The 20,496-nt window shown below is 41.6% G+C and overlaps 3 protein-coding genes across 8 annotated transcripts; 1 reads left to right on the forward strand and 2 right to left on the reverse strand.

The window, feature by feature from the left end:
• On the forward strand, window positions 1,127–4,261 carry LOC8076418 (U-box domain-containing protein 35). Of its 2 annotated transcripts, XM_021450178.1 has the most exons (4): window positions 1,139–1,621; window positions 3,384–3,502; window positions 3,586–3,701; window positions 3,799–4,261. In XM_021450178.1, the coding sequence occupies exons 1-4, from the start codon at window positions 1,252–1,254 to the stop codon at window positions 4,085–4,087; spliced, it is 894 nt and encodes a 297-aa protein (XP_021305853.1). In that variant the 5' UTR covers window positions 1,139–1,251; the 3' UTR covers window positions 4,088–4,261. The 2 variants fall into 2 exon arrangements, with proteins under 2 accessions (XP_021305855.1, XP_021305853.1); XM_021450180.1 differs by lacking the exon at window positions 3,586–3,701 and having other exon boundaries at window positions 1,127–1,621; window positions 3,799–3,993.
• On the reverse strand, window positions 5,303–9,205 carry LOC110431263 (protein kinase G11A-like). Of its 4 annotated transcripts, XM_021450175.1 has the most exons (4): window positions 8,948–9,205; window positions 8,819–8,863; window positions 7,029–8,052; window positions 5,639–6,594 (listed from the first exon to the last, which is right to left on the reverse strand). In XM_021450175.1, exons 3-4 carry the CDS (start codon window positions 7,916–7,918, stop codon window positions 5,736–5,738), a joined length of 1,749 nt encoding a protein of 582 aa, XP_021305850.1. In that variant the 5' UTR covers window positions 7,919–8,052; window positions 8,819–8,863; window positions 8,948–9,205; the 3' UTR covers window positions 5,639–5,735. The 4 variants fall into 4 exon arrangements, with proteins under 4 accessions (XP_021305849.1, XP_021305850.1, XP_021305852.1 ...); XM_021450174.1 differs by lacking the exon at window positions 8,819–8,863 and having other exon boundaries at window positions 5,303–6,594; XM_021450177.1 differs by lacking the exons at window positions 8,819–8,863; window positions 8,948–9,205 and adding an exon at window positions 8,225–8,803.
• On the reverse strand, window positions 15,351–19,886 carry LOC8072803. Of its 2 annotated transcripts, none has more exons than XM_002438218.2 (2): window positions 19,665–19,886; window positions 15,351–19,206 (listed from the first exon to the last, which is right to left on the reverse strand). In XM_002438218.2, the coding sequence occupies exon 2, from the start codon at window positions 19,112–19,114 to the stop codon at window positions 15,569–15,571; it is 3,546 nt and encodes a 1,181-aa protein (XP_002438263.1). In that variant the 5' UTR covers window positions 19,115–19,206; window positions 19,665–19,886; the 3' UTR covers window positions 15,351–15,568. The 2 variants fall into 2 exon arrangements, with proteins under 2 accessions (XP_002438263.1, XP_021304925.1); XM_021449250.1 differs by having other exon boundaries at window positions 15,351–19,251.

Raw genomic sequence — 20,496 nt, forward strand, 5'->3', positions numbered from 1 at the left:
TGTGTAATAAGTGGTCTGATTCCCTTAGACCTCGTTTGGTTAGAGGGAATTGGTGGGAGGGAATGCAAGTTACAGAGGAAGATACTTAAACTCTCTTGTTTGTTTCGTGGGAAAGGGAGTTGAGAAGTAGAACTCCCATCGATCTCTTCCCACAGGGCTGGTAATTCATCGGTGTGGCAGGGAGTTCGAGGCACAAAGACAACATATCCTGCAATTCAGTAATAATGTTATCAATTCCTATGTCCAAGCTCACGTACCAAATGGTGGACTACAATTCTGTTTTTAACCCCCTATATCAATTCCCAACACTAACCAAACAAAGGATTATTGGGACTAAAAATCAAACTCCCACACTAATTTCCTCCTCAAACTCCCACCTCCAATTCCCATGCCTCTTCCCATCACTTGCCAAAGGACCCCTTAGTGCTAAGGGATGAAGCAGGATTCAATTCTTTTTATCTAAAAAAAAAACTGCTGATCTTTTGTTACTGTGGAGACGGGAGGACAATTGCCCAAGCTGGCGTTGCTACTTGCAGCTAGCTTGCCCATCCATCATCGCTCCTGCAGACCACTCCTGTAGCTACATACATTAACAAGGACCACTTTATAAATAACAGGAGGCCATGTCCATGGGCATTCAGATTCAGTAGCTCTGGCCCTACGCGAGGAGAAAAGCGATCCAGCCTTTGCATTGATCAATCACAGTCACACCAAGCCGAGGACAAGAGTACCAATCAAAGGATTAACATTGCTACTGTTGACGAAACTGGCGAGTTTCTATGAACAAATATGTATGGATAAATTAAAATCCATTGCATTATTTACATATTTTATTTTTGTGGTTATGTATGTAGTCAACTGGTATACAAATACTGCTAGTTGCTTGTAAGCAACACATGCAATTCATTTCCTTGGCATATCTCTAGTCTAATGAAAGTACAATAATACCACTACTACGATCAGATTATTTCACAGATGAACACACATTGTCAGCGGAACCGGTAGAATTTATGCATAACCTGCCAACTGCAGGACCCAACGAACGAATAATAGCATATACCACCTCGAAAATGTCAAATTAAGAGCAAACAAAACCACAAGAAATCACCAAATATATATATATATCTTCCCCCGGCGGCCGCGGCCCTTCATCAGCAGGGGAGGACACACAGAGCGTGTCACCAGGCTAGAGGCTCCGGACGACGACTCCTGCTCGTCTTCACATTCTTCTAATACCTCGCTCGCCCGGGTATGGCAGAGTCCGGTGGCGGCGGCGGCGGCGTAGAGGACGCCGGCTGCCTGCCACCGAGCCACACAAACAACGGTGGTGATGGCGCCGGAAACCTGCCGCCGAGCCACGCCAACGGCGGTGGTGATGGCGCCGGCAGCACGTGGGAGATAGAGGAGCTGGAGGAGCCGGACGATCGGCCGCCGCGGAGCGTCGCCGTCGCCGCGGCCTCCACCGCGTCCTCCGGTGCCGACGACGACGTGTACGTGGCGGTCGGCAAGGGCGGCTCCAGCATGGCCGCGCTGTCCTGGGCGCTCCGACGGCTCACCAAGCCGCGGAGCTTCGTCTACCTCGTGCACGTCTTCCCCGTCGTCACCAGCATCCCCACCCCATGTGAGCCATCTACTACAGTACTTGATTTTGATTGGTCTCTCTCCTCTTCTACTCAATTCTCATGGCCTTCTTCCTCATATGTTACATCATCTTCGTTTCTAGTAGTATAACATGTAGCACAGATTAGCTACGACTCCTATGCAATTTTGATGATTATAGCATTCAGATTGCCTCTGATTAGTAGTGTTCCGTTTGGAACAGGACTATTTTTTCCCCCTTGACTCTCATAGGATAGGGATCGATCAAACTGGCAAACTGCTTCCTCCGAAATTCTTGGCTTACAGCCAGGCTTTGTGGCCTCAAAAACATCGATCATTCGATCATGTCAGAGCATCTCCAAAGGCTTTGACAAATTAACTTGACATTTGTTGCTATTTGTAAACTCCCATAACAAAATGCAAAGATAAAAATAGGTCATCTCCAAGGGAATTGGCATTTGGACTTGGCAAAGGACAAAAATAGAAGGTCTCCAAACGCGCGCGCTTTTCTCACGCGTGACTTTGCTCGCGCGATCGGGTTTGCAAAGTCGTCCACAGCTTGGCATTTTTACCAAGTTTGCTCCCTTATTTGCCAAGTTGCCCAAATTGCAAACTCCAAATGCAAAACCGTTGGATACCTCTTTTAGATCTTTTTAGCAAATTACTCAAATGCAAACCTTAAATGTAAAATCCTTGGAGATGCTCTCACAATATACTTCACCCTTCCTCAACCCAACTTGAACAAAATGTGTTTAATTTGCTCACTAGCTAATGGAAAAGTAAGAGTGAAATGAATGAAGACTAATACCGTAACAACTAGTAGTAAGACGACACAACGCTGCAATTTGCAAACAAAGTCTTGTTTAGGGTCGCCAATCAATCAATAAAGATGACGATGGTCGTGATGGAAGACGACGGTCCAGTTCTTGCACTGGTATTTTCGAGATTGATTTTGTTCGCCTGACTGAAACTTTCAAAGGTGTCGTCGTCGTCCTCACGGGCCGGGAGTTCCCTTTGGAGCCTTGTAACCTCTTGTGCCAAGAATACATTGGGTTTGGCCCCGACGCAAAGCTGCAGCAGCAAAGCTCCAAACGGTTGATGCTGACCTTGTAGGGGATGGGAGTCGGAGACACATTATGCTGACCTCGTCCTAATTGTATTTTTCTTTTCAATTTTCGTTGGCAAACGAATAATGGGGTTGGGATCTGTTTGGTGATCAGCATGGTTCCTGTCAAATTATTGGGTTCTAATCAAACTGTTTCCAGTGAAATTCTTGGGTTATAATCAGAGGCTTGTGGTTTGATCATGAACCAAACCTGAGTTTCGCTTTAGTGAAGCACTTAGAATCCATTCTCAAAGATCATATATGCATGCATCCATTATTTGAGATTCTAATGCTAACGAGATTCGTGGACCATACAGGAATAATACTGGATGCCAAAAACAAAGTAGCTTTGTGATGCGATGCCCCTTAGAGTAGAGCGCATAGTATGCGATGTGATGCTATAGAGCTAGACTGCCTGCCACTGAAGTGTGAACAAGATCAGCACGGTAGGATTCCGTTCTGCCACCTTTTAGTCCTGACAAAATGGCACAAAGATGAAAATAGACTTTCAGCTGGTTCAGTAACTAATACATACAAAAGGAAAAAAAACAAAAAAGATAGATGTCCTAGTTTCTGAACGTGTTACTGTCCATTTCTGCGATTGATGATGATTTAAGCAATATTCAGTTAAAAAGGGTAATTTGTGACGAATCTGACACACTGTCAATTTCTGAAATAGTAGGAATGATGCCTAAGAGCCAAGCAAGCCCAGAGCAGATCGAAACTTACTTGAATCAAGAGAGATCAAAGAGGCGACAGATGCTGCAGAAATTCTTGGACCAGTGCCGCAAATTTCAGGTAAGCAGCTGGACCACCATTTCGTTACCAATTCTGATTTCTCAACAAGTTTTCAGTTTTGATATCACTATTTTCATATTCAGGTTACCGTTGATGTGTACCTCATCGAGAGCGATCAGATTGCTAATGCAATCATCGAACTTGTTCCTATTCTGCACATTAAACTGCTAGTGTTAGGGGTTTCAAAGTCAAATGTGCGGTAAGGTCTACCAGGCCTTCAATTAACAGAAACACAAAATTGTGTGCATGCCACTCCTGCCTGCAAATATATGCTGAATCTGTCAAAATGAACACAGGAAGATGAAGAGAGGAACCACAATAGCAGGACAGGTACAGAAGAGCACACCCCTCTACTGTGAAGTCAAGATCATCTGCGATGGCAAAGAGGTGACGACGGAGACGACCGCTGACCCAACACCACCACTGTCACCTTCTCCTGTTAACAACAACAGCAGATCCAACAACCCGACACCACCATCATCTACACCAAATCACGATAAAACAGGTGCAAATGGTGACAGAAAATACAATGAACCCAGAGAGAGAAAGAAAATCACAAAGTTTCTGAGATGTTTCTCGTTATGATTATTTGTCATGTTCCTGTTTCATTTACCTTCTCAGAGCTAGCACACTGTATGCATCATGATTGGACAGTATAAGTTTGTGATTATCATTTTTGCCAATGCTTCTGTTACTGGAAGTTCTTGACTTCTTGTGTACAAAAAGAGATTTTCATGTACATGTGGAAACCTTTTAGCATTTTGTAGATTTTTTTTTTTTTGTGATTAAGAGTTTATTTTCCTTTCCACCCCTTTCCTTCACTAGATGAAATGAAGAGTTGTATTTAACTGTAAAGAGTAAGAAAACACATGAAAATTACAAGATAAAACATGTAGGAAACCAGAGAGTATCTTCCTCAGAAGAAAGCTTAGTACTTCCAGCTGGTCAAAATAGCAAACGCAGGCAACACAACACTTCTATGTGCAGCCAGAAGAATGGTACACTGTTTACTCATGTAGCCAGAAGACAGCCTAGTTAAACCTGATTGAGACAAGGAGTATGGGATAGTACACATGGCTCTGTAAGTACTCAGCAGTCAACCCATTTATAAGCAGATTTTTTTGGCTGGCTTCTGCAAGTTAGGGATGGGATTATGAAAAACCAGTAAGTTGTGTCGACAAATGAATGCTTCTTATGCCACCATGTCTTGTCAAACTTATGCTGCTATAAGTCATAAGTGCCAAGGAACTGCTACTTGTTGTTCATAACATAAGTCTGTTGAGGGCATTACTTAAACCAAACAACCTAGCAAAATTTGTTACTGAGAGTGGTTCAGTACAGTCTAACACATTATAATGCATAGATAAAATCTATACATTCATAACAGTAGAACTGTGATCAGTATTAACTGAAAAAAAAAATGTTGCATGCGAAAGAACTTTTGCTAAGAAAGAAAACCAAACCTATGAAGAACTAGACAGTATTGTAAATGAATTTTTTCTAAGAAAGAAACTCAGACAAAACTATGAAGAACTAGATAGTATTGTAAATAAGAAGAAATAGAACTCAAACTAAGCTACCTCTTGAGAAGGAATAATAGTTGCTGCCAGAACTTGCAGTCATAAATACAAGCTGCATATAACTGAACGAGGTATGCATATAATGTTGGCAATCCGGCCACCTGCAGAGGTGAGCAATAAGCTCACTCACCCACACTCTCATAACTCACGGCTAGAGGTAGAAGATGAACTGAGCTTGAGCACAGGCACAGCACAAGCACAAGCCTGCAGGTGCAGCAACTTAAGTACTGAACTAGTTGCCTCTTTGCATTGCCTAGAGTATTTATACAAGTACACCTACTGCTAGTACAAGAGGACATGGCTGAGATCAGCCGCTCAACATCTATGTAATCGCTGAGGTAAGGCACTAGGTTGGCCTATTGCCATACCTCTCTAGTAGATACAAGGGCAGCAGGATTGGCCTATTGCCAACTCCTTGTTGCAGAAAAACAAAGAGAGGGAGCAGCAGATTATCTTACATATAACACTGGGTAAAGATTTTGACTCAGTGCACTGTAACATGTTGAGGAATGCAGATTGAAACATCCACGTGTTCATTTTAAATAATAGAAACATGTTGACAGGAACAAAACTCTAACTATCATTCATTTCCAAACACAGATGCAAGCATCCTACTTTATCCAATTGCTACAAAGAAAATTCGTCCTATTCCCCTAAAAGAAACCAAACTCTAAATAGTTATCACCACCATTCTGGGCAGCACTCTCTGATGTTGACACAGGCTGCTTCGGGGGCTTCTCAATGTCAAAATGCCTTGGAACCTCTGGAGGACTCGCACAGCGTATCAATGCCCAGTTCACACCCTCAAAAAATGGGTGCTGTTTTATCTCGGTGGCACCACGCTTAAAACCCAATCGTTGTTGGGGCTCTTTGACCAGGAGACTTCTTATTAAATCCCTAGCTGGGAAGCTCACAACTGGATATTCAGGGAAACGCAAGGGCTGACCAATGACATTGAACAGTGTCGCCCGGTTCCCCGTGCCTTTGAATGGTGTTTTCCCAAACAGGAGCTCATATAGGAATATACCAAAGGTCCACCAGTCAACAGCACTACCATGACCCTCACCTTTGATAATCTCGGGTGCCAAGTACTCATGTGTACCAACAAATGACATCGATCGTGCATCACTAGGTTCTGCTATAAGCTCAGGCCATGGGCTCACCTGGTTGACAACTTCAAGCTTCGGTTTTCGAACTTTCTTTGATTTAGAAAACAGTCGTGGGCCAAAGCATGCCGTGGGAGCTGTGCATGATGGCTGCATCACACAGGATGGCTGAACACAAGCTTGTTGAGCACTATGAGTTTGGTTATACTTCTTAAGTGATTCTGGAACGGAGTTAGACAACCTGATCAGTATTGGGCTCACTGCACAACGAAGGGAGAGGTCGAAATCCGTTAACATGATGTGTCCATCCTCACGGATAAGGACATTTTCTGGTTTGAGATCCCGATATATGATACCGAGCATGTGCAGGTACTCCAATGCTAGGAGAATTTCAGATACATAGAATCTGCAATTCAAAAGCAAATTTAGTTAAGTAAAACAGCTCACTAGCTCAGGAAAAACTAAAACTACACGGTTCACTTAGCAGAAATAAACATAGATGAAAAATGGGCAATTCAAGAGGTATAATATATAGTATTTGTGCAAGCTGTTTGGTGAATTTTGGTAAATATATGAATGCAAGCTGCAATAAATTAAATAATAATATCAGTTTGTGTCCATGCATTTTCACTTTTGCATATGCTTCTTTCTTATTGGCAGTGCACACAAGGTTATTTGGCTAAACATCCAGATCATACTCCTCCACGAATTAACTCAGACTAAGCCATATTATCTCCTCCATGCCACCTATTTCTATCAATTACTAATAAAGTGACAAATCCAACATAAGTAAAATCTACATCATTTGCATGGGGCAAAACATAGTAAAATAAGACGTACTTGACCGCTTGTTCTGGAAAATACTTGCCACGTTGCCTTTGTCGCAGGGTATGCATGTCTCCTCCAGGACAAAACTCCATAACCAGACATGAAAATTTATCGGTCTCAAAGTGGGTATACAATGTAGGAAGGAATGGGTGATCCAGGCACTGCAAGATGTCCTTTTCAGTCTGGGACCGAAGCAACTTCTTACGACTTGCAAGTGATGCCTTGTCCATGACCTTCATTGCAAAATAACTCTTTGTTCCACTCAATTCTGAAAGATATACACTGCCAATGTCACCACAGCCTAGCTTCTTCAACAGCTTAAAATGGCTCAGACCAAAGATCCCATCTCTAGTCCTGATCATCTGAATTGCCTCCCAGCGTGAATCATTTGCCTTATGAGGCTTGGTGATACTGCTACACGAGCTTTCATCACTAATATCACTGCTATTGCTTGGCCTGTATCTGCTACTTGTTCCTCTTTCACCAGTATCTGATCTCTTGATCAGCCTGCCACTTTCATTTGCCTTTGCTAGGCCACATTCCTTGTCCAATATTGAAGATGGTTTCAATCTTCTGCACATATTCTCTTGGTTCACATCTTTCTTCTGTTCATCCACAGGACACTCTAAAACCAGTTTATCTTGGATGGGGTCTGTGGAAATCTTGTCTAAACTAGTGTGATCAACTGACTCATTTAGTAGGTTGCTTGGTTTCTGGACCTTAGGCTCCGCTTCAGAACTTGGTTTGCTCAAGTTGTTTGGTTCAGGCAGCCTTGTTCGCACCGATGCACAAGGTTTATTGAGCCTGGAAGCCTCCAAAGAGGAACCAATCTGAGAATGCAACTTCAGTGTTTGAGTATCAGGGACCACTGGAAGTGTTTCAGGCAATGTCTCTGTAGCCATTGTATCTCACAGACCAAATTATACCCTGGCTCAGACTGCAGAGATCAAAAGGACTTCTACAAGCACTGTTGAATAAAAAATTCAAGCTTGGCACAACGCTTGAGGTTTGAACTGTGGCCTTCCATTCAAGAAATCTGCATAGAAGGACAAACATTCAATACACTGAACCATTCACACATGCAGAGAAGGATCATCATATATAGAAACACAGAAATTCATCGAACAGAAAAATAAAAACATCATGCTACAGTGCAAACCAAATCTAAGAAATAGCCTCCAATTCAGATACATCAATCCTCCACCCACCGCATCTCAGCTCAGCCCTCTCAGCTGATACTAGCTGAGTTCATCTCCCCGCAAACTGAAAAAACTACGGTTGATGGCACGCCAGAGGTCCTAATAGACTCGAGCCCGCCCAACCTCCCACTAACCACAATCATTTAGCGCTCTACTCTACAGATCTACCGATCCCCATTTTGCGAATAAACAAAGTGCTGGCGATCAGCAAAGATAGCTTGTGCTGTCAAAGGCGCCATCTTTTCCACTCAAAAGGGGAGCACGGTGGCTCCCATGTCCCATCCCCCATCATCCAAACCAGAATGTTGGGCCCTTTGGTTAGTTTCCTGCGGGCGCATTGCCGCCGGTGGAACACATAGGCAGAGCTTTGCAGATCAATGGCGCCCCTTTGGCGCGGCAAGGGCTGCTGCTATTGGTGGCTTCAGTCACATCGAGGCGCGACCTTTTGTTGGCAGAAAGGGTGAACGAAGGACTAACAAAGCGAGAAATAAAGAAGGAGCAAAAGCGGGAGGACGCCCTTTCGTCTTTCTGCGAAATGCTGGAGCGCCACTCCTGAAATTCATCTTGTACGGTGGAGGGAAGGAAGTAAAGGGGACGACGAACCAATCCAGGCGACGAAGATCTACAGGACGCGGCGAAATCGCATCGCTAGAACAGCAAATGGGGAAAGAAGAATTAATGGAGATGGGAACGAATCACACACAGAGAACTGGACGGAAGAAGAAATCTCACCGGAATGGGCTGAAGGATCGGACGGAGATGAACCCAGGAACCAATCGGAGAAACGGAGTCGGGCGAAACCGGCGCAGGCGGATCGAGTCAGGGAAGCATTTGACCGAGAGTGGCGTGCGAGACGTGAGTCAGGGAAGCCTGAGCGATGAATCAACACGGAAGAGGGAGGGGAGAGAAGGCGACGTGCCCCCTCACAGTCACACTCACAGGCTCATCACTCACACAAGCGGAATCGTTCAGAGATACCACTGCACGATGATTCTGTGCCGTCTCTGATGTTTGGCCTTGGCGGCCTCCAGCTGACGTGGCCTCCTCCCATCACTCTCATGCCTTATTTAGGCCCTCTTTACTTCTAAAAATTTTACAAAAATGTTTTCAAAATTTCTCTTCACATCGAATCTTATAGCACATGCATAAAATGATTGGACAATATTTATCAAATATAAATAAAAATATTATGATGTCCATTTTGCAATTTTTTTCGAGTAAACAAGGCCTTAATTCCGTGGCCGAAAATTTTTTAGGTAGTGTAGCATTTTTCGTTTGTATTTGGTAATTATTATCTAACTATGGACTAACTAAGTTTAAAAGATTTGTCTCATTACAGACAAATTATGCAATTAGTTATCTTTTATCTATATTTAGTGTTTCATGCATATGCCGCAAGATTTGATATGTCTTAGAATTTTTTTTTTGAATTTTGGATTTAACTAAGGCATTGTTTAGTTCACACCAAAAACAAAAAACTTTTCAACATTTCCTGTCATATCAAATCTTGTGGCACATGCGTGGAGCATTAAATATAGACGAAAACAAAAACTAATTGCACAATTTACATGTAAATCGCGAGATGAATCTTTTGAATCTATTAGTTTATGATTGAACAATATTTGCTAAATAAAACAAAATGCTACAGTACCAAAAAAAACAAAAAAAACGGAACTAAACAAGGCCTAAACAAGGCCTCAGTTGTCTCAAAATCTACAAAATCTTGGTCAGTAGTAAAACAACAAAGAAATCACAAATCTATTTGATCGAGTAACGGTCTCATCCTGTCGGATTTCCTTGTCCGAGCCCATCTGCACGGTAGAGCAGCGGAACCGAGGGAGCTCAGGTAAAAATTTGGGGCATTTGGCCTGCCATGGTCAGAACTTTTGCCGGCTCGTCGCTACATTTTTTTTTTACTGTTTCCTGCCTGAACCTGTTGAATCCTAATTTGGCAGTAGCCTACTCGTATGAAGCGCTCTCGTGCAGCACTCTCGGTTCTTTTTTATTTTTTGGAACTTTGGATTCTTTATTTAGGTCTTAGATCCAATTTTTTTAAAAATTTTAAACTGTAGCACTTTCATTTATATTGGTAATTATTGTCTAACTATAAACTAATTAAACTTAAAAAATTCATCTCGTAAATTACATATAAACGGTACAATTAGTTACTTTTTTATCTCTATTTAGTGTCACATACATGTGCCGAGAGATTCAATGTCATGGAAAATTTTGAAAAGTTTTTAGGTTTTGGGGTGAACTAAACAAGGTCTTACTTTCTCAATAAAAACTTTTTACTTATCACATCGAATTTTTCAGACACATGCGTGGAGCATTAAATATAGACGGGAATAAAAACTAATTACATAGTTTGCCTTTTATCACAAGACGAACTTTTTAAGTCTAATTAATCTATAATTGACACTAATCATCAAATAAAATAAAAATACAATGGTAGCCAAATCCAAAAACGTTTGAGAACTAAACAGGGCCTTACCTTGCCGCACGTTGCCCCGCGTCACTTCACATACTTTTCAGTACTAATTGTTTTTAAAGATGCAGAAACAAGGGATGCAAAGTGAAAAAATCACAGAGCCGGAGTGCCTTGCTAGAATTTATAAATAGAGAAAATTCGTATAGCAGCACCGAAAGCTGACGTCTTAAATACGGCAGAGTATCTTCGTCCGTCCCTCACTTCAAGTTAAATATATTTTTAACGTAATAATGTATACAAGATAATCTTAATATTTATAATACATAATTGGTATCATTCAATAAATTGTTAAATAATTTTTTCATAATAAAATTATATGAAAATATAAATGTTGCTAATATGTTTTATAACTTAGTTAAATTTTAGAAAGTTTAACCACAAATTCTATAGTGACACTTATTTTGGATAGATGGAGCATTTGTCATTTCATCCTTGTTAAAATGGCCATTTTATTTTTACTTTTAGACTCAATTTTGTCCTAGAACTATCAAAGCGACTATTTTAGTCCTTAAAGTTTATATTTGGATTAACTTCATCCATAAACTAATAAGAATATATTTTAGTCCTTCAACTTTTCTTCGGCTGAACACAGCACTGTCACACCTTACCAGTTCTAGGACTACCCATGATTCAAGATGAACAGTCATCAATAGGTGGTACTACTAATGTTCTTGGCGTCATCCCTAGCTATTAAATTAGATAGCACACTTTCGATATTTATATATATACTTTAAAATGAATATAAATATAGATTAAACATACTCAAATATGAATAATTGGGTTGTTTAGATTCAATATTGGTATTAGAGCATCTCCAACAGTTTTGTATTTGAGGTTTGTATTCTTGTAATTTGCTAAAATTATCGAAATGAGGTATCCAACAGTTTTGCATTTGTATTTTGCAATTTGGACAACTTGACAATTGAGAGAGGGTGAAAGGTCCAAATAGCTAGAGGGGGGGTTTGAATAGCCTATTTAAATTTTCTACAAACTCAACTAGACAAGTTGATTAGTAAAACAAATGGCGAATCTAAACTAACACTAGCTTAACTAAGCTATGCAAGCCACAAAAAGTCTAATACAAGGCTCAACACTAAACCACAACAACAAGACAAGGCTAGCTACACTCCTAAACAAGAAGACTATGCTAAACAAGCTAAACAACTAGCAAGGTATGCAAGTAAGTAAAGGAGTGGAGAATGATTGTTATACTAACACTGTAGAGTAAAGATATGTCCAACTAATCACTCACAATCACAATCACAATAGATAATCCTCGGCAAGAGATGACACAAGATTTTTTACCGAGGTTCACTTACTTCCTGGCAAGCTAGTCCTCATTGTGGCGATGCACCCACTTGATGGATCACGAGCTAATTGGCAATCCAAAGCCAAATCCTCAGCGGGTGCCGCATATCTACTCCAAGATGGGGATCCTCCAAGCCACGGGCAATCCACTAGAGTAGCGAATTGCGATCTCCCGCGGAGAAGGCTCAAGAACCCCTCATAAATCACTTGGTGAGGCTCGAAATAATCTCTAATCACGAGCTCAAGACCTCCGTTGCTCCAAGTCATCTAGGGCGTCGGGAAACACCCAAGAGTAACAAAAAAATCCGCAGCAAACTCAAAGATCAAGTGCCACTAGATGCAACTCTCAATGCAATGCACTTGAATCTCACTCAATCTCACTAAGATTAGCAATCAAGCAAGGAGATGAGTGGAGGTAGTGTTCTCTAGCTCAAAGCATGTCTCAAGTATGCCAAAGTGCAAGAGAGACTCCCCCAAAGCCGGCCACCTCCTATTTATAAGCCCTCTCAATAAATAGAGCCATTGGCTCTATCGCTGGGCAAAACTCAGGGTCACCGGACGCACAACAGGGAGCCATTGAACGCTGGAGCCCTGCGTCCGGTGCTTAGAAGACAGTCATGTGTCTCCTACTTAAATCTCGCGCGTTGATCTCTAACGGCTACTTATAAACCACCAGGCGCAGTCAAGTGAGCACCGGATGTGTCTGGTACTTACCGGACCCGTACTCAGAGAGGGTGTAAAACACACAGGGTCACCGGACGCTGAGCACCGGACGCTCTCCTACGTCCGATGCCGCGAGCGCTTCTGTAGAGAACCACCGGACGCACATAACCGAACTTGCTTATGATACTGTGCATGTGTCTGATGTGTCTACCCTAGAAAGTGCCACTCACCGGACGCACAGAGTGCGTCTGGTGCAGCGTCCGATGCTGCGTTCGGTGAGTGTTTTTCTCCCGTAACTTCTCCAAACTTTTCACTGGCGTAATAGAAAATATGCGTTCATTTTCTCAAAAGCGCCGAATCCTACCTCGCAAGCTCGGTGGGAGGGAGAGAGGAACCCAAACTCCTCTCTACCCTAGGAACTCCATCTCCTTTACAAATGTACTAACACCACCAAGTGTCCACCACCAATGTACATGTGTGTTAGCATTTCACAAACATTTTTCCAAAGGAGTTGGGTTAGCACAAGACTAGATCCTAATGCATATGCTCAAGATATGGACCTAGTAGCACTTGATTCGAGAGATGACCATGATTTTCCCTCTTGATAGTCGGCTATCTATCCTAAATCCGGTCAAACACTTCTCTACTCAACTTAGACTAGCAAAAGTAAAACTCTATGTTTATACCTTTGCCTTGATCATTTTACTCCTTGTCTATCACCTATGTTTATACCTACGCCTTGATCATTTATACCCTATGTTTGAGAATAGTCAAACTGTTGGGAAGGTGTGCAGACTTAAAAAATTATGGACTAAAGCAATCACCTCGGGCATGGTTCGACATATTTAGGAGAGCAGTCTTTGGTATAGGCTACACTTAATGTAATGGTGATCATATGCTCTTCTACAAGCATAGAGGAACATTTATCACCATTATGATCGTGTATGTGGATGATATTGTGATCACAGGAGACGATGTGGAGAAATCAAATATTTGAAGGAGAATTTGGGGAAGGCCTTTGAGGTAAAGGATCTTGGACCACTAAGGTATTTTCTTGGGATTAAGATTGCTAGGTCACCTAAGGGGATAGTTCTCTCTGAAAGAAAATATGTCCTTGATCTGTTGATCGAAACTGGTATGCTTGGATGTCGGCCATGTAGTACTCCTATTGATAAAAATCATCAAATCACTGCCGAGTGTGGAGATTCTGTGAACAAAGAAACATATCAGAGATTGATAGGAAAATTGATATACCTGTGTCACACAAGACCTAACATTTCCTATGCAGTGAGTGTGGTGAGCAGATATATGCATGACCCAAGAATAGGACATATGGAGATTGTCTACAAGATTTTGAGGTATGGTACAGGAAGAATGGGCACCTTGATTTGGAGGGCTACTGTGATGTGGATTGAGCAAGTAGCAAAGATGATAGGAGGTCTACCTCTGCGTATTGTGTGTTTGTGGGAGACAATCTCGTCTCATGGAGAAGCAAAAAGCAAGCATCGTGGCTCACTCTACTGCGGAGGCTGAGTATAGGGCAATGACATTGAGCTTGTGTGAGATGTTGTGGCTAAAATACTTATTAAAGGAGCTGCGGGTGTTAAGAAATAAGGCAATGATGCTTTATTGTGATAATATTACTGCAATCAATATTGCAAACAATCCGGTCCAGTTTGACCGCACTAAGCATGTGGAGATTGACCGATTCTTCATCAAGGAAAAGCTAGATAGTGGGGTCCTAAAGTTAGAGTATGTAAAATCACGTGACCAATTAGTGGACTGTTTTACAAAAGGTTTAGGACCTAGTAAAGTTGAGTTGAGTTGTAGCAAGATGGGCATGTTAGATATTTTCATCCCATTTTGAAGGGGAGTGTTGGTGTGGTGTAAATAATGGTTTGTAGAGGGACTTATGTGAAAATGTAAGAAGAAGAAGAAATAGAGAGCTTCTCTATTCTGGAATGTGCAATTCCCCAAAATCACAATACATTTAAAATAACACGTTAGAATTGTTAATGGCCGCTAAAGAGTTCTTAGATGGTCTACTAATGATGTTTTTATCTGGATATTAGTTTTCTAATCTCCAATCGGAAGTGGTGCTAGAGCTTACCAGGCACTTAGGCTATCATCTCGTTTTTTTTTTTGAGAAAACAGGAGGGGCAGAAGAGCCCCTACTGAAATTTATTAAGGTAACCAGAACGGTTACAAGAGTTCAAACAGAACAAGAACAAAAGAAAGATAGGGGCAAGGCTAACAGGGAACTCTAAACAAAAACTAAGAGACAAAAAAGGAAACAAAGAAAATAGAATCAATTACACAACTTGCTCTAGCCATGTTTCAATATCTGGAAAATATTTCTTCTTGGCTCTCCACAAGAGTTGCCCAAAGAAAACCTTCAATGCTATCATCCTGTTCCCATATGATTGTAAATAATGCAACAGAAAAACCATAATTGTGAAAAAAAAACAAATGCCCCCGAACATATATTAGTTAGGGTGAGAAGATGTATACAATGAGTTTTCTAAAGCCACTACAATTTTGATAAACCATATTAAGTCTTTCAGCATCTGGTTATCTAGCATATAATAGGAAAAAGGAAACATATGAAACATACATGCTACATAATGCACAACAAATTCCGTGGTCTACTGAGTTTCGTGAAGTGTAGAACAATTTGCATGAATACTCTCAAACATGTTAAAAGGTTTTAATCCAGATTCGACTTTCCTAAACGAATGTTGAGTAACAAACAACAAAACCATCTTACAAGAAAATTTGAATACATAAACAGTGGTCAGAGTTCAACACATTGATTTTGTTGCATCCCACCACAGGAAAAGAAGATGAAGATACATGACTTACGAACAATAGGAATGATTTCCTCAAACTTGCTACCTGGGTACACTTGTGCTTGTGCTTGAAACACAAACAGTACACCTTGAGCAGAAAAGCACGACTGTCTTCCACTTCTTGTGACATTTTCCAATGGCTCTCGAAATAACAACAAAGAATACAAGATATATTACGACGCCAGCAACCAGTAAAAAGACATAGATCGAAGTACTGAGTTTCCGGCAGCTTCCTGCAGCAAAAGCTGTCATGACAGACAGCAGATCCAGTATCATAATCAGGAGGAGTACCTCAAGTCGGACAGGTTTCTTCCTAATAGATTTACTCAGCAGAAGCATTATCACAACAATAGAGGCCATGAAGGAGATAGCATTGAAGCAGAAGAATGTCTTGTAGCGTCGATGGTTAATATCACGGAGAAGTGGATCGCCTGCAAAATGGCCATTGTCATCGTCATCAGACCTGAATCCACCAGGCGGATTCAGACCTGCTTGATATGTGACAGAGGCTGCTAAAGTGGCAATAAGCATGAGATACTTATGTCTCTTTCTTTCTCTTTTTTTACCACACTCTTTAGTTTCCTGCGACTCAGGAATAATAATCTCTCGCCTAACCTCCTCTGTACGAAAAAACCACTTTTGCAGAGATTCCATAAGCTGTTGCAGACAATCCATAAGTTTAGCCAATGGTGTTCGTAGTGTTTCATACATCGAAGATAGTAGCACTTGAATCACAAGGGATACTAGGACAGCCACAGCAATGATGATGACAAAGATGGATTGCTTTTGATACCTGCAGCTTCCTGCAACATAGGCAACCAAGAGGCCAACTAAACCGACCACCAAACACACTCGCAGTGCATAAGATTTGATTCCATGCTCACATGATTCCTTATTCACAAGTAGTATTGTGATAGCAACAGATGACACAAATGAGATTGAATTTGAGTAGTAGAACACATCATATCGCCTTGGATGGTTGTCCTGAAGGATTGGATTTCCTGGTCTGCCACTGACATCTTTGTCATCAGACCAAACACTGCCTGGAGGGTTTATACCAGCTTGGTATGTCACAGTTGCTGCTATAATAGAAAGTGTCAATAGTAGATTACGCCTCCGTTCCAATTCCTTTGCCTCAGTTTTATTCCCTGTCTGCTTGTGGCATAATTGAACAAATGCTGACCACACATTCCCACACGAGAGCTGCTTTACTTTATCTGGAACCAGTGGAGAGATTACATGAAACGCTAGAACATGAAGAGCAACATAAGCAGGTACAAGAAACAATAATATTGATGTGGAAATGGACTTCTTTGGCTCCCTGCAGCTCCCCATGACAAAGGCCCCAGTTAAGGAAAGTAAGTCCACTATCATAGCTAGCTGCAATACACGATGTTTTGTAACCTTCCTGCTCATAGTCTTCTCCAGGAGCACAACAATGATGACAATAGATGCCACAAATGCAACTGCATTGAGATAGAAGAATGCAATGAATCGTGGATGGTCATTGTCCTCGAGGACGCGATCACCAGCTGAATGATTATTCTCACTTCTTGACCAGAAGCCACCTGGGGGATTCAGACCTGATTGATATGTCAGAGATACTGCAAGAATAGCAAGAAGAAGCAGATATGTGCGGGTCTTCTCTAGATGATCTTCAGTTGAATTTCCATGAGAATTTTTATCTGGTGCTCCTTGATGGCTGTTTATATGTCCATTCCCATTCTCATGTTCTGCATTATTGTTAACGCCACCATTTTCAATGTCATGGTTACTATACCCCATTGAACTATGTTGCTCTGCAGATTCCACATTAACAACGGTTTCTGCAGGCAAAGAAGGCCTTTCATCCTCTATGACATCATTAGTGGCTCCATTAGAGTCACAGACTAACATAGTTTGTTCAGAAGAGCCAGTTGCTGGCATATCAGTGGTCCTGACATCATCAGAAGATTTCCCGTCATTCACACCTACAACTTGTTGTCTATCTGCAGACATACCATTGCTATCTGATGTTTCCTGATAGCTAAATGATGGATGCTCTGTGCTTGTCAGAGACTCCATATTTGGAACTAGTTGGTTGTCTGTAGATTCATGCTTCAGATTGGACATATCCTTGGTATTTTCTGATTGTGGAATGTTGGCTGATGTATGCCAAGAGGTTGAGAACGATTTCCCAGTATTTTCTGTTTTCTGGTTGTCCATAGGCGGATACTCCACAGAGGACTCAGTATTTGAAACATGCTGATTTACTGTAGACTGGAGTTCTAGTTCACCTGTCGGTGCACCCGGACCATGGACTGAAGCCTGCTGATATCTTGCATTAGAACCCTCCTGATCTGTGTGGCTCAATCTAATACTACCACCATTTGATGAGAGTACTAGACTCATGCACCGTTTAGTGCTTGATTTGATATTTCGTAGGCATTCTGCTACAGGATCGTAAGCAAAGATCCAAGCTAAAAGGACAATGCAGATCAACACTATGATGATAATAAACATAACATAGAATGATGTTGCTACATCCCTACAGCACCCAGCAGCATAAGCACCAATCAGGAAGAACAGGTCAGCTAGCACACAAACAATCACGGCTTTTGACCTTATTCCATGCCTGCTCAATTCTGGGCTCAGAAGCAGTATGATTGTAACCAAAGATGCCACAAAGGAAGTTGAATTGCAACTGATAAATATATTATAACGGGGCAGGTAGTGTCTGCGAAGAACAGGAGTAGCTGGACGTTGCTTGTAATCATTTTCAGCCCAAAAGCCACCTGGTGGACTCAACCCTGCTTGGTACGTGGCAGTAGCAGCAAAAGTTACAAGCATCAGAATAAACTTCCGAGCCTCCTCAAGGTCTTTTTTCTCTTTGCGACTACTTTGCACATCAGGAATACCCAATTTGGATAGAATTTCATTGACCTTGGTCGTCACCTTCTTTTTGAATGTTTCTGGAACAATCCTGGTGGATACTAGGATGTGAATCAAAATATATGCAAAAGCAATGATGAATAGAACCAATATGTAGATGGATGACTTGAGTGCCCTGCAGCTCCCAGCAACATAGGCGGCCATCAGACTGAATAGGTCCACTAGCATGGTAAATTGCATTGAACGGAGCCATAACTCCTGCTTGGTCACTCTCTTGCTTAGAAGCAGGATGATTAAGACAAGAGATGCAGCGAAAGCTGTTGCGTTGCAGTAAAAGAATACCTCATACCGCTCGTAGAACTCAACACGAAGGGCAGGGTCACCAGCTTCATGACCATCCTTGGTTTTATTCCAAAATCCCCCCGGCGGTGTTAATCCAGAATTGTATGTCACACCAACGGCCAAGCTTGCAAGCAGTACCAAATATTTCCGCAGTTTCCACAAAAAATCAAATTCAACTAATGAAGACCTCGTGGATGAATCGCCCATGGAGTCCTGCCCGGTGCTACCACCACCACCAATGGCAGTGGCGATGGAAACCACTTTATCGCTGTCATCATGGGCGTTGCTGTTTTCAACCTCATCATTGCTAGCTTCTGGAGTAGTCGTGGTGTTGGCTGGAGCAATTGCACGCTCTATTTGCACATCAGTAGCCATATGGTAGCTCCCCAACTGAGTTCAAGTCTCAGCTGCCCTCTACCCTTCCATTTGCAGCAGCAGTAAATAGCTCTTTGGATGTGAGAGGATTTCTGGAAGATTCAGAGTCACAGGTGATTGAAGGAGTGTTCTGATTTCTGGAACAACAACAATAGCAAAACAAAGGGTGCAGAGAGAAAGAGAAGATTTCGTCAAGAGTGAAGTCAATGTCACCAACATAAAGAGAATAAACAGTATTATTGTGTATGCTTCTGTGGCTAAGAAACAAACCAAGTGAGAGTTTTAACAAGAAAGACAGCATTAGAATCCGAACTGGGTTTGTGTTAAAAAAAAGATTATATGGCAACCAAATAAACAAACCGAGTTTTTTTTTTAAAAAAAACTAGAATATTGCAAGCAAAAGATGTTTATTTAGTAACTTCTACTGTATATACCACAATCATGAAAGATGTTAACTGGAAGCCGTTGGCTACTGGCATTTTGGCAATGCTAAGTTACATACAGGTCTACAAACGAATGAGTAAACACTGGAAGGAAAATGAGGACATACCTACGGGGAAGACATCACGTTGCTCATGCAATTACATGGAAAGATCGAAAGACATGATATGATCACTTCTGCAGCCGAGGTGGAAAGTTTAAGCTCGAATAGAGATTTTAGAGAGCAGCAGATGACTTGGCTTCTCAGACTGGCGAGCACATTTGTAAGGACTCCAAGAAGCTAAGCTATTGAAGAGTCTATAGAAGGTGTGAGTCTGAGTTTGAGTATGGCAAAGAGAAAGCAGGGAAAAAGAATATATAAGACAAAGGGAGGAGACTTGAGACCAAGTGGAGTCAATGGCCCCACAGAGCCAGAGGCCAACAGCAGTGACTAGCCACCAACCATGTCATATTAGTACCTATGATTGAATGGGCAATTAGGTCTTGTTTAGTTCACCCCAAAACCCAAAAACTTTTCAAGATTTCTCGTCACATCGAATCTTGCAGCACATACATGTAACATTAAATATAGATAAAAAAATCAATTACACAATTTGCCTGTAATTTGCGAGACGAATCTTTTGAGCCTAGTTAGTCCATTGTTGGACAATAATTGCCAAATAAAAACGAAAGTGTTACAAAATCCAAGAACTTTTCACCTCCTCAACTAAACTAGGCCTTAGCCGATGGTAATGACTTACTAAGAATGAACTGTATACTGACCTGCAAGTTTGTTTTCCCATTTCTTAAAAGAAGAATAAATAGCCAACATCTGCTTCCCCTGGATAAGGCATAGAGCACTGTTTAAAAAAAGAAGTTCCACCAAGCTGGTTGACATGGACACTATCCAATCCAGAGATGATCTGTTTCATCAAGACTAAAATATACCGGAATGCATTAGC

This window comes from Sorghum bicolor, chromosome 10 (assembly GCF_000003195.3).
Source record: "Sorghum bicolor cultivar BTx623 chromosome 10, Sorghum_bicolor_NCBIv3, whole genome shotgun sequence".
Lineage (NCBI taxonomy): Eukaryota > Viridiplantae > Streptophyta > Magnoliopsida > Poales > Poaceae > Sorghum > Sorghum bicolor.